General features: G+C 43.1%; 1 protein-coding gene across 2 annotated transcripts in view; it reads right to left on the bottom strand.

Moving 5' to 3' along the window:
- METTL16 (methyltransferase like 16) overlaps nt 1-12383 on the bottom strand; it is an 89645-nt gene that overhangs the window by 17554 nt on the left and 59708 nt on the right. For both annotated transcript variants that reach the window (XM_029612522.1, XM_029612523.1), the window contains exons 7-8: nt 9163-9232; nt 8172-8261 (exon numbers count right to left, since the gene is read on the bottom strand). In XM_029612522.1, coding sequence (XP_029468382.1) covers nt 8172-8261; nt 9163-9232 — 160 coding nt within the window. The remainder of the gene's footprint in view (nt 1-8171; nt 8262-9162; nt 9233-12383) is intronic.

The raw sequence follows: 12383 nt of genomic DNA, 5'->3' as shown, positions 1-12383 counted from the left end.
CTACTGTCTCATCTCTCCTCCACATTGTTTGAGTCAGCTAATGAGGCAGTTTCTTCTTACAACACTACTCTGGCCTCTGCTTTAGAACTCTTATCCCTCTCCTTACCCATCCTGTAAGGTGCACAAAACCTTAGCCTTGGCTCACCTCCCGAATTTGCTTACTCCATTCCTGTGCCCATTCTATTGAGTATCTCTGGCTAAAATGCCATGCCCATGCTGATGTCATACATTTCAATTTCATGCTGACAACCTTCCAGTCTGCTATTGCTATGCTCCATCTGACAAGCTGTTGCCTCTAACCCTTGTCTCTTTCCTAAATCAATTCCCTCCTCAAACTGCCTTCGCCTCCTACCTCCGCTTCACTCTCTGCCCGCACTAAGGATGTCTACTTCCATGATAAGGTTGACAAAATGAAGCTTGAGTTCCAACCAAGTCACCTCGACCTTCTCCCTATTTCTTGATTATAAGATCTACTTGGAAGGGGCTGTCTCTTATGTGTTTTTGTACAGCAATGCATATGCCAAGTGGCACTACTGAAGTGATAAAGTAATCATAGTAGTAGCAGCAGATTCCAGCTCTGGTTCCAACTGAGCTGGAAATTCAAGGAGCAGAAGGAAACAATTAGTAGGTGTGTAGTCCTATGCAATTTACAAAGAAGAGGTGAAGGTGGGATTGAAACGTGCCATAGCCACCTGCTCACCATTTTTTTTTGGTGAGCAGGTGGCCAAAAAAAAAAAAAAATTAAAGGCAGTAGCACTCTCCTGAGAATTTTCACTAACCCACGTAACAAAGAGGGAATTGACATACTTTCTTCTCACATGTATCCTGCTGAGAATCTGCCTAAGATGTACCATTCCATTTCACTATTTGGTATCCCAAATACAGAAGATAGCAGCAAACAGAATAACATTTAAAAAAAAAAATGAACGCTGATCTCAGTTTTGTCATGCTCAAGTTGGTATCAAACTGAGATGCCTTTGTTTGGGGGAGGGGTCCAAGCCTGTTACAATTAAAGTGCAATCCTTTCATGGAAACTGTCACTTATTAGGGCATTTTCTGCTAGCCCCCAAACCGTTTATACTTACCATCATTAAAATACAACACCTATTATCCCTCACTGAAAATCAAGCTATTTAATGCATCAGTCCTTAACATCAAAAGGGCAGACAGGCACCCCCCCTTACTTTATTACATTTAAATTGGCTTCAGATTGTTCCAATAATATGCTAAGACAGCAATTAATGACTATTCAACACAGCAAACCCAGGAGCTGTCAATTAGCAGATCCAGTCCTACAGACCTGGCTCTTGACAGCACACTCACAGTGACAGGGTTCAAAGGCAAAAGCAGCAGACTACGCGCTTGGCAGAAAACACTGCAAAAAAACAAGAGACTTAACTGGTCCGGGTGCAACTGTGAACGGGAAATAAAATACATTTTTTTCATTTTAGATCTCAGCTCTGTTTTAATTATTTGTGGTGAACACAATTTTGCTATAAAGAACCACTAGTTCTACAGTAATCTGCTTAATTTCTACGTGGGTTAAACTGGGTGAAAGACTGAGGAGCGAGCTTCAGTTCTAACTTGAAAATAAAAAGTAGGCTTTCTAATTATTACTTTTAATTGCTGGGTCCTGGATCCTAAAGCAATAGGGGCTGATTTTAAAAGGGTTACGCGCGTAACCCTGAAAACCCGCTCCTGCGCACGCTGAGCCTATTTTGCATAGGCCCGGGGACGCACGCAAGCCCCGGGACTCGTGTATGTCCCAGGGCTTGAGAAAAGGGGCGGGGAGTGGGTGGTGCGGGGGCAGGACCGAGGCCTCTGGCACAGTAGCTGTGCTGGGGGATCGCGCGCCGGCACTTGGCTGGCAGGCGCAACTTTGTCAACAAAGGTCGGGGGGGGGGGTTAGATAGGGCTAGGGGGCAGGTTAGGTAGGGGAAGGAAAGGGAAGGTGGGAGGGCGGAAGGAACGGGGAAAGCCATTGGGGCTCCCCTAGGGCTCGGCACGCCCTAGGGGAGCCCCGATGCACGCACATGTTATAAAATCAGGTGTAGATTTGTGCGCGCCAGGTTGCACGCCCAAATCTACACCCACGCATACCTACTAAAATCTGGCCCATAGTGCGCAAGCTAGCAAAGGGATCAAGAGGTGTGCAATAAATACCCCTCCTCCCTGACATTCTTGAAAGATTTGCCACATTAAGAATGACGCTATGTTGCCAGATGGACTGTACGTGTGTCCAAAGACCTTCCAGAGGTTTCAAAACAAACACTAGAAGAATCAAGAGCTGGTGTGACAGTTTTCAAAAAGTAAATGCCCCCTAGCCATGCCTTTCCTCTTAAAGAGCAGGATAAGAGAGCCTTGGGGAGAAGACAGATGCTTTCCTTCCAAAAACACACACTACTGTTGACATCAGAATACAGACTGATACCAAACATTGTTGAGCCTGGGATTCTTTAACACGTTACTGAACATCAACAGTAATTCCAAAATCTGTGTCTTTTTATCCAAACTCTAAAGGAAGACCTTGGCAGATGGAGAAACAGATGGCTGTCAAAAATGTGCCTGCCCTCTGAGAAGAGGAAAGAATTTTCCTAATTTACAGAACAGAAACAAATATTTTGCCCAAAAGACAAAAAGAAGACAGAGACACTTCTAAATACAAATCTTTCCTAAACAGACGTGGAACCATATTTTTGGACCAGCTCAGGCAAGTGTGATCAAGGTTTATTGAACTCTTCTAACACGCTGGCTCAGTAATCAAACTTTCTTCACACCTCTAGGCTTTCAGAATTAATAGTAAAAACCATTTGCAAATAATTTAGAGCACGGCAGAGGGAAGGAGTCCTAACCATCGCGCAGGAGCAACACACACTGGGGTAAAGCACAAGATACATGTGCTCCGTGACCTCTTCCCGAAAGGGATGAGGCGGCAATAGCTGGCAATAAACAAACCAGGGGTTATGAGAGTGGGGAAAAAACCCTAGCATAAGGAAAGAAAAGTAGAAGCCTAAATAAATAAAATCATGTTAGGGGAGGGCAGGCAAGAGTAAGTCAGACCACAAAGGCGACATGCTGATTCCCAGAGAAGAACAAAAGACAGCTGCTGCTTTTCATAATGACGTCTGGGAGAGGAGGAGGTGCACAAAAGAGGGAAAAGTAGGAGATTAAAAAATAATAGTCATTGCATCAGAGGCACATTATACATAGAAACATAGAAATGATGGCAGAAAAGGACCAATGGTTCATCCAGTCTGCCCAGCAAGCTTCCCATGCAGGTTACCCCCATGCAGTCAGTCAGTTTTGCTTGATGTGCTTTGTGTTAGGAGTAGTAACTTCTGCTTTGTGCTGGTTACCCCCATGCTTATCAGTTCCCCAGACCATAAAAGGCAGGGCCCTCGTTGGATGCTGTCTGAATCCATGTCCTCTTTTCCCCTGCCGTTGAAACACAGAGCAATGTTAGAGTTGCATCAAAACTATCAAGGCTTATTGGTGAAGGGTAGTAACTGTTGCACAAGCAAGTTACCCCCATGGCCGCTTTGTTTCCTTTAGGACTTGGCCGTAGAAGCACTCCTGTGCTTTTCCCCTTATGTCTGCCTATCAGTATCTCAGACCATGGAAATTGGGCCCTTGGTTGTCATCTGAATCCAATTCCTCTTTCCCCCTGCCATCGAAGAGGGCAAAAATGTTGACGTTGCATTAAAAGCATCAAAGCATATTGGTTAAGGAAGGTGATCTCCATGCCTTCTGCTAAGAGTAGTAACCGCCGTACCAGCAAGTTACCCCCCTGTACGCTTATCTCATTTCCATTCTCTAGCCTTCAGAGATCCAGGGCTTCTCCCATGCCCCTTTGAATTGTTTTCTTTTTCATCACCTCCTCCGGAAGGACATTCCAGGCATTCAGCACTCTCTATGTGAAGAAATATTTCCTGACGTTGGTTCTAAGTCGCTGAACCTGGAGTTTCATTTTGTGACCTCTAGTTCTATTGTTTTCTTTCCAACGGAAAACGTTCAAAGTTCATACATCATTGAAACCTTTTAGTATCTGAAGGTCAGTATCTTATCTCCTCTGTACCTCCTCTCTTCCAGGTATACATGTTCAGATCCTTCAGCCTCTCCTCATAGGTCTTCTGATACAGACCCCATATCATTTTTGTCGCCCTTCTCTGGACCGCTTCCATCCTGTCTCTATTCTTTTTGAGATACGGGCTCCAGAACTGAACACAGTACTCCAGGTGAGGCCTCATCAAGGACCTGTACAAGGGCATTACCACCTCCTTTTTCTTACTGGTTATTCCTCTCTCTGTGCAGCCCAGCATCCTTCTGGCTTTATTTAAGACTTTTTATATACCATATTTAGCAAATAAATTTGAACAAAAACGGTTTACAACATTGAGCATAAAATAATAAATACTAAACTTTCATAAAGTGAAAGTAAAATAAAATAAGAGTATGAATAAAATTACATAATAAAGTATTAATATCAATATTACTAATATCCTTGTGCAAAAAGATATTAAAATAAAACTAAATTAACTTTAAGTTTAATAAACTTGAAAGATAGAAAAAATAGAAAGAATAAAAATCATAGCAGGTACAACATAGTAAATAACAAAGAGAAAACTGCCAAGTATTTAATTCAATGGTTCTAAACGCTTCTCTAAAGAGTTATGTTTTTAATGATTTTTTAAAATCCTTACTATTTGAGATTTGGCATTCCATTGTATAGGTCCTGCTACAGAAAAAGCTCTTTGCTGAGTAACATTTAGTCTTGCTAATCTGACGGAAGGAACGTCCAAAAGGCTCATGTTAGAGGATCGAAGCTCTCTAGAGGGTTTATATATTCTCAAAATAGAGCAAAGCCAGGAAGAGTTAGGGTTATTTAATAATGAGTGAATTATAGTTAGTATTTTGTATAAAATTTGATATTTCATTGGTAGCCAATGCAGTTTACACAGGATTAGTGTAATGTGCTGTTTTAATGGTGTGCCTGTAAGAATACGAGCTGCATTGTTTTGTTTTAAGTGTAGCGGCTTAATTGTTGATTCTGGTAAACCTAAGTACAACTCATTACAGTAATCAAGACCTGAAAATACCAGTGACTGAAGGACTAGACGAAAATCTTGGGCATACAGTAATGGTTTTAGACGTTTTAGTAGATGTAGTTTGTAAAAAGCATTTTTGACAGTTTTAGAAATGTGCCAGGACAGAGAGAGGTTTGAATCCAAAGTAACTCCCAAACTATGAGCTTGCTTAGTGATTGGGATATGTTCATTATCTATCAAAATATGCGACGGCGGACTATTGATAGGGTTCTCTACGAAGCTTAGAAGTACAATTTCGGTTTTTTTCGCATTTAGTTTTAGACGGCTATGAGCCATCCATTTTTCTATAGTGTTGATGTAGATTTGCACCATAGAAAGTGTTTCAGACCAGGAAGATTTGTATGGGACGAAAAATTGTATATCGTCCGCATATATTTTGAAATGGACATTTAATGCAGAAAGGATATTACATAAAGGTAGTAAATAAATATTGAACAGTATTGGGGAAAGTGATGGGCCTTGGGGGACCCCTGTCGGCATTGGATAAAAAAATGATGAATACGATCAGATATTGATCTTACAAGAACGGTCGGTGAGAAAGCTACAGAACCATTCTAGTACAATAGATTGAATTCCTATAGATTGCAAACTGGATAATAAGATTTTATGATCTAGCGTGTCAAACGCTGCAGAAATGTCTTAAAAAATAAAAATAAAATCTGTGTTAGAGTCAAACCCCCTAAAATAGGAGCCGAAAGAGGACAGTAGTAGAGTTTCTGTTGAGTGCCCTTTTCAAAAAACCATGTTGGCTTGGGTGCAATATTTCATGGACAGTAAGATAATCATTTAGTTGATGCTTTAGTTATTGCCTTGTCACATTGCTTTCACCATCTTCAGATACCCAGACACTATTACCCCAAGATCCCTCTCTTGGTCCGTGCACAGGTCTTTTGGATTACCACACCCCAGATACATGACTCTGCACTTCTTGGCATTGAATCCCAGCTGCCAAATCTTTGACCACTCTTCCAGCTTTCTTATATCGCTTTTTATTCTCTCTGCTCCTTCAGGCATGTCCACTCTGTTGCAGATCTTAGTATTATCCACAAATGGGCATACTTTATCTTCTATCCCTTCTGCAATGTCACTCAAAAAGATATTGAACAGAACCGGTCCCAGCACTGATCCCTGTTGCACTCCACTTAACATGGCTCTCTCTTCAGAGTAGGCTCCATTTACTATTACATGCTGTCTCCTTTCGGTCAGCCAGTGTAATCCATGCCACCACCTTGTTACTCACTCCCCAAGATTCTCATTTTATTCACAAGCCTCCTATGAGGGATCATATCAAAAGCTTTGCTGAAATCCAAGTAGATCACATCACATGTCCTTCCTCGATTCATGGCAGTAGCATCATTGGCTCCTAAAAGGAGCCTGGGCACGGACAGCACAGACTGTGGCCAGGAAGAAAGCAACAAGGCTGGAGAAGGGGACTGCATCTAGTTGGTATGGGCAATGGAGAAGTAGGATGGGAAGTGTGCACTCACCAAGAAGAAATGCACTTAACATTTCCTCCTGCTACATACTTCCTCCCCCCCCCCCCCCCCCCAAAAAAAAAATAAATTATTGGAGTAAAGGGGACAAATACATGGAAGTGCATTTCATCCTTATCAAGTAAGACCTAGAGTCATTTTTTAATCCTTTTATATAGCCTTGAGTATGGTCATCTGATTTTCTCAATTTGACCTCTTGTTCAGTGGAATAAGGAGGAGGGAGGCTGCACAAGAATGTTGCAGACGTATGGTGCAGAAATACAGAAAGGAAAAACAGTCCCAGATCTTAACACAGTTGGAGGGCAGGGGGTGGAAGAGCACAAGGTTTTAACAACAAAAGAAAAAAAAAAAGCAGGGGAACTGATAATTACTTCTAGGATGATGTTGATGTTGAAGATATTTAAGAAAGCTCTGTGTGTATTTCCTGGGGGTAAGAGGGATACCTGGAGACTGCCTATGGTGCTTGCAGTCCTGCTGCAAGCTCATTTTAGAAAGCATGAGTGGCATGGATACTGCGGGTCCTTTGTGCCTGCATACAAGCATGTGCAAAGTATGTGCAGGAAAGTACATGTTTGACAATTAGCACCAGGTGCACTTTCCTTCCCCTGACCTAACCCGGCTTCTTTTTCCTAGAGGCTGTGGAACAACCCACATATATTACCTGCCTTGGGGGGGGGGGGGGCAGAATTTTCAAACCACATTTTTTACATTAAAAAAATCAAGTTTACCTGCATAAAACGTTTGATTATTGTCCCTGACATTAGCGCATCAAATCATTTTAAATTATTTTAAACTGCTGTTGCAACATTCAAAACCCATCTTCCAAATGAAATTAGAGCAAGGGCCCTCACCTATTTCCCTAATGGGCGAGGGACTACAACAAAAAAAAATTACCACAAAATTCAGCTTAGATTTAGCTGTGTCTGTTCTAGAATAAGCGGTAATGCCGACAAGCACCACTGGTTCTCTGGACTGATGCACAGACCGAGCTGTGTAAGAGCCCTGGGCTGAACACAGGACTAATATCAAGGATGAACATAAAGACATACGACTGGAACAGCAGGATTAATGGAGAACTGAGATGAAGCAGAAGACCCATACATACAGGGCCCCAAAATGGAACCTCCCAAATGAGGACTCATCCAAACATTCACAGCTGTGTTTTATGGAAGAACCTCCAGAACAGGCGCGTCCAAAGATAGATGCAGGCCTAACACACCTGCTTCGGTTCAAATGCTGCAACGCCAGTATTAGCCAGCCGACAGGGTGGCTGAGCCTTCACACCGCAGTGGCTTCATTCTCTGACTGGACACTCACTCTCCCGGGGTGAGATAATGTACTGCAGTGACTAAGCACGGGTGAGAGAGCAGGATACCGGTTCCTCTTATCCAGCAACCCTTTAGCCAGCAGATATTGTCACCAAGGCACTTCCGAACCTAACAAGTCAAGAAGCCGTGACTGATCAGGATCTGAATTAAGATCTCTCATAAGGTGGTGCAAAATTAGGCTGACCAAAAGACCTAAAAAGCACACAAAAGTGCACATGGGAAATGCAGAGAGAACAGGTACTTACAGGAACTATTACATCATCATAGAAACTCCAAGCTAATGCCCATCTCATGGTACGTCCCTGGTAGAATTCAGTGTGGGCAACTTTGGGGATCTGCATTATAAGACAGAAACATGTGACAACTATGAAACTTTCAATTCACTAGTTACAAAAAGAAAACAGCACTTTAACCACAGATACCATGAACACAGCTTCCAAAATGCTCTATTGCTTTTCTTCCTAGGACTTTTGGTGTCTGCCATCATTTCATTTGGTATCACAGAGCATCTTTTTAAATTTCAAGGCAACTTGAAATAAGCAGCTATTTTCAACATTACTTACTGATAAATCCTCGGGCCATTATACATCAGGAGGTCCATATTCAGACATAGTCCGGCTAGCAAAGTTAGCAGAATAAACTTATCTGGCTAACTTTGGCGGTATATTCAATAGTGAAACCGTACTATTGAATACAGCCGGCTATCTTAAGTAGTTAGTTGGCTAACTATAGCCTCTAACTTTAGGGCAGCTGTTTGGCCCGACCAGACTTCGCTGGCTAAGTCATCCGGTTAACTGTAAATATTGGAGTTAGCCAGCTAACAACTCCTCTCAGTTACACCCCTGGAATGCCCCTAACTTAGCCAGCTAAATTCTAGCCGGTTATCTAATTAGCTGGCTAGAATTTAGCAGGGTAAGTGCCCAAATATTCATTTAGCCGGCTAACTTCTAAGTTAGTCAGCTAAATGCTTTTGAATATGGTCTTCCAGGAGTAATGTGAAGTAACAGGATATGTAGCTACCCAGTACTTACATGACTAAAGCATATGTTAAAGTATATTGTGTGTGTGTGTGTTCTTTCGATACTATTTTGAAAACCAATGCTTTTAATTGGGATTCCTTACAAGTCTGAACATGGGCTACTGCCTGAAATGTCGGAATGATAGCTTCATTCAGGATATCTTGCACTTTAAATCAAATTTTATTTTTACATTCAGTGAATTTGAACCACATCTTACCCCTTGTATTCGGAGTTCTTCCTTCAAAGGAGCCAAACTACATTTCTTCCCCAGCATACAGCTATACCAACTGTAAACAAAAATAAAAAAGTTTTTAAATAATGTAGCTTAAATGAGGAGGATTCAGCAAAACTAAAATAAAACTAGTATGATTAAAAAAACCCGTGCATTCAGGGTAAGATGTCTGTCTAGCTACTTCTTTGCTTGACTGGATATTTAGGACAGTTCTCTCAGGGAAAGAATGGAAAGCTGTTTTTTTTTGTTTGGTTTTTTTTTTTAAGTGCAGTACATGGAGAATTGATCTGTGGAGAAACACCTTAGAGCAGAGCTTTCCAAAGTGTGTGTCGCGACACTTTGGTGTGTCGCCTGAGGTGTGCCGGTGTGTCGCGCAAGCCCGGTGCACGTGACACACCGGCAAGTGGGAGCCAATGCGGCCGCTTCATCTCCTTCCTGCCCGTGCGGCTCCGGCAACATTTTTCTTCCGGGGCCGCGTGGGCAGGAAGGAGGCACCTGCACGTTTAGACGTGCTCTTTTTCTTTGGGCCGTGGTGACGTGAACTCACCACGGCCTTACCGATCTTCCGGCTGTGTGTCTGCGGCACACAGCACAACGATTCTTCGCTGCTCAGCCGCCAGTGGAGCTCATCCCACTGGCGGCTGAGCAGCGAAGAATCGTCGTGCTGTGTGCCGCAGACACACAGCCGGAAGATCGGTAAGGCCGTGGTGAGTTCACGTCACCACGGCCCAAAGAAAAAGAGCACGTCTAAACGTGCAGGTGCTCCGCCTCCTTCCTGCCCACGCGGCCCCGGAAGAAAAATGTTGCCGGAGCCGCACGGGCAGGAAGGAGATGAAGCAGCCGCATGCAGAAGAGGAGCCGCGTTGTTGCAGCGGGCGAGAAGAGGCCCGGTAGCAGGGCCCCCACCGCGGATCGGATCGGCCCAAGAAGATCAGAGTCGCCGCGATCGGCCCGAGAAGATCAGGGCCGCTGCAGAGCCAATCCTGCAGTGACCCGTGAAGAGGAGGCCCAGAGGTAAGAGAGAGGCTGAGGGCCCGTAGAGTGCGTGTATGAGCTGAGTTGAGAGATTGGGTGCGTGTATGAGCTGAGCTGAGTTGAGAGATTGGGTGCCTGTATGAGCTGAATTGAGAGATTGTGTGCGTGTATGAGATGAGTTGAGAGATTGGGTGCCTGTGTGAGTTGAGAGATTGGGTGTGGGAGTAAGGATCTCAATGTTTGCAGAGACAGCATGTGAGAGCCTGTGTGTGTGTGAGAGAGAGAGACAGCATGTGACAGTGAGAGCCTGTGCATGAGCAAGACAGCATGTGGGAGTGAGAGAGAGCCTGGGTGTGTGAGAGTCAGACAGCATGTGCAAGAGAGAGACTGTGTATGAATGATTGTATGAGAGATAGAGAGCCATGTGTGTGTGTGTGAGAGAGAGAAAGCATGTGAGAATGAGAACCTGACTGTATGTTTGAGGGAAGAAGATAGATGGAGAGAAAAGAAACAGAAAAAAAGACAATATGAAATGAATTGGCAAAAAAATAAGAAAGGGGAGGTGGAACAAAAAAGCCTGGGACCAACCAATTAGAAAACTAAGATCAGACAGCAAAGGTAAAAAAAAGTAAAAAAAAAAAAAGAAAGAAATTACTTTTTACTGATTGGCACATGTAATCTTTGTTAATGTTGAGTAGCACTTTCTCTATGCGGATCTCACAATGTACGAGATCAACATGGAGGAACTGGAAACCCACAGGGCCTGCACAGAGGAGGCAGCAGAATGGGCTTCAGTGCCAATAGCAGCAATCAGCGCCTCCCCAATAGCCATGCGACATCAGTGGCAGCAGAGGAATGAGAGAGGCTCCGAGGTTGCTGGCAAAAGAAAGAGAGGGGGTCTGCCTTTAGTGTGTGCATGTGTATGAATGGGTGCCTGCCTGGGGGTGTATGTGTGTGAATGGATGGGTGCCTGCCTGGGGGTCTGTGTGTGTGAGAATGAATGAGTGCATGCCTGGGGGATGGTGAGGGAGTGGTGTGAAAATGAATGGGAGCCTGCCTGGGGGTCAGTTTTAGTTTGTGAGAATGACTGGGAGCTTGCCTGGGTGTGTGTGTTTGTGTGAGAATGATTGGGAACTTGCCTGGGTGTGTGTGTTTGTGTGTATGTGAGGGAGCCAGAGAGAGTGTCTATGAGAAAATCCAGGGGAGTAAAAGTTTGTGTGTGGGGTGTGTGTGGAGGGGGAGAGAGTGTCTTAGAGCCTGAGAGTGTGTCAGTGTCTGTGAGAGCGAGAGGTTATGGTGGGTAAAAGAGCATGAATGTGTATGTATGTGACAGTGTATGTGTGAGAGAGAATGGACATGTGAATCTGTGTGAGAGAGGATAACCTCTGGGAAATTGTAAAAAATGTATATGATTTTAATTATTAGAAATTCTATTTATCAGTAGTTTTAAAATATTCTTTTATTAGTATGGTTTTACTATTATAACTGATGCTTTATGTTTCTTGATTTTTTTGTTTTATGAGGAATGGTGGTTCTGTTTTTCCATTGTTAATACACAGAGTCTGGCTTCTTGGAGTTTCCATTTCAGTTTTTGTCTAATTTGTGCTCCTTTATTTTGTATTCTGTATTTGGTGAGGGTCTGTCTCTGCTCTGTGTGTGTGACCATGATGAGAGATTCTGCTAGCATAGGGATCTATAGCAATGGGGTTTGTTTTGTTTCCTCAGTAGGTGGTGTATTGGTATTCTAGGACCCAGTGTAATATTTACCCATGCTTTTTCACAGGTAGGGTTATTGTTGTTTGAGTCCTTGGTGTTATTACTGTTATGTTACAATGGGATTGCAGTATAGATTTTGAGTGTCTTTTTTGCGAGGTTTTATTTTAGTTCACAATGTGCCTGGCAGTGGAAGGTGTTGTGCTGCTGTTACTGTGAGGTGACACCAGCATTTGAAAATATCTTTTAGTATGATGAGCTGTAAGGGAAACATCCAAGCTCCATTGTTTGGGGGAATTTCAGTGGATGCACAGAGTTACAGAACTGGAGGTGCAGGATTTATATTGACATTCTGTCCCTTCCTATAAATTCCAGATTTCACTCTCATAGCCATATAGAATTAGTTGAATGAGGCTATCAAATAATTATATAGTGTGAAACTGGCCAGCTTTTTAAAATTATGCAGAAGACCCTTTGGACTTTTTTATTAACACCAAATATCCAAAAGCTGTGTTCAT

The sequence above is a fragment of the Rhinatrema bivittatum genome, chromosome 8 (assembly GCF_901001135.1).
Source record: "Rhinatrema bivittatum chromosome 8, aRhiBiv1.1, whole genome shotgun sequence".
Lineage (NCBI taxonomy): Eukaryota > Metazoa > Chordata > Amphibia > Gymnophiona > Rhinatrematidae > Rhinatrema > Rhinatrema bivittatum.
Note: the sequence above shows the minus strand (reverse complement) of the source record. Positions and strands in the feature narration are given on the sequence as shown.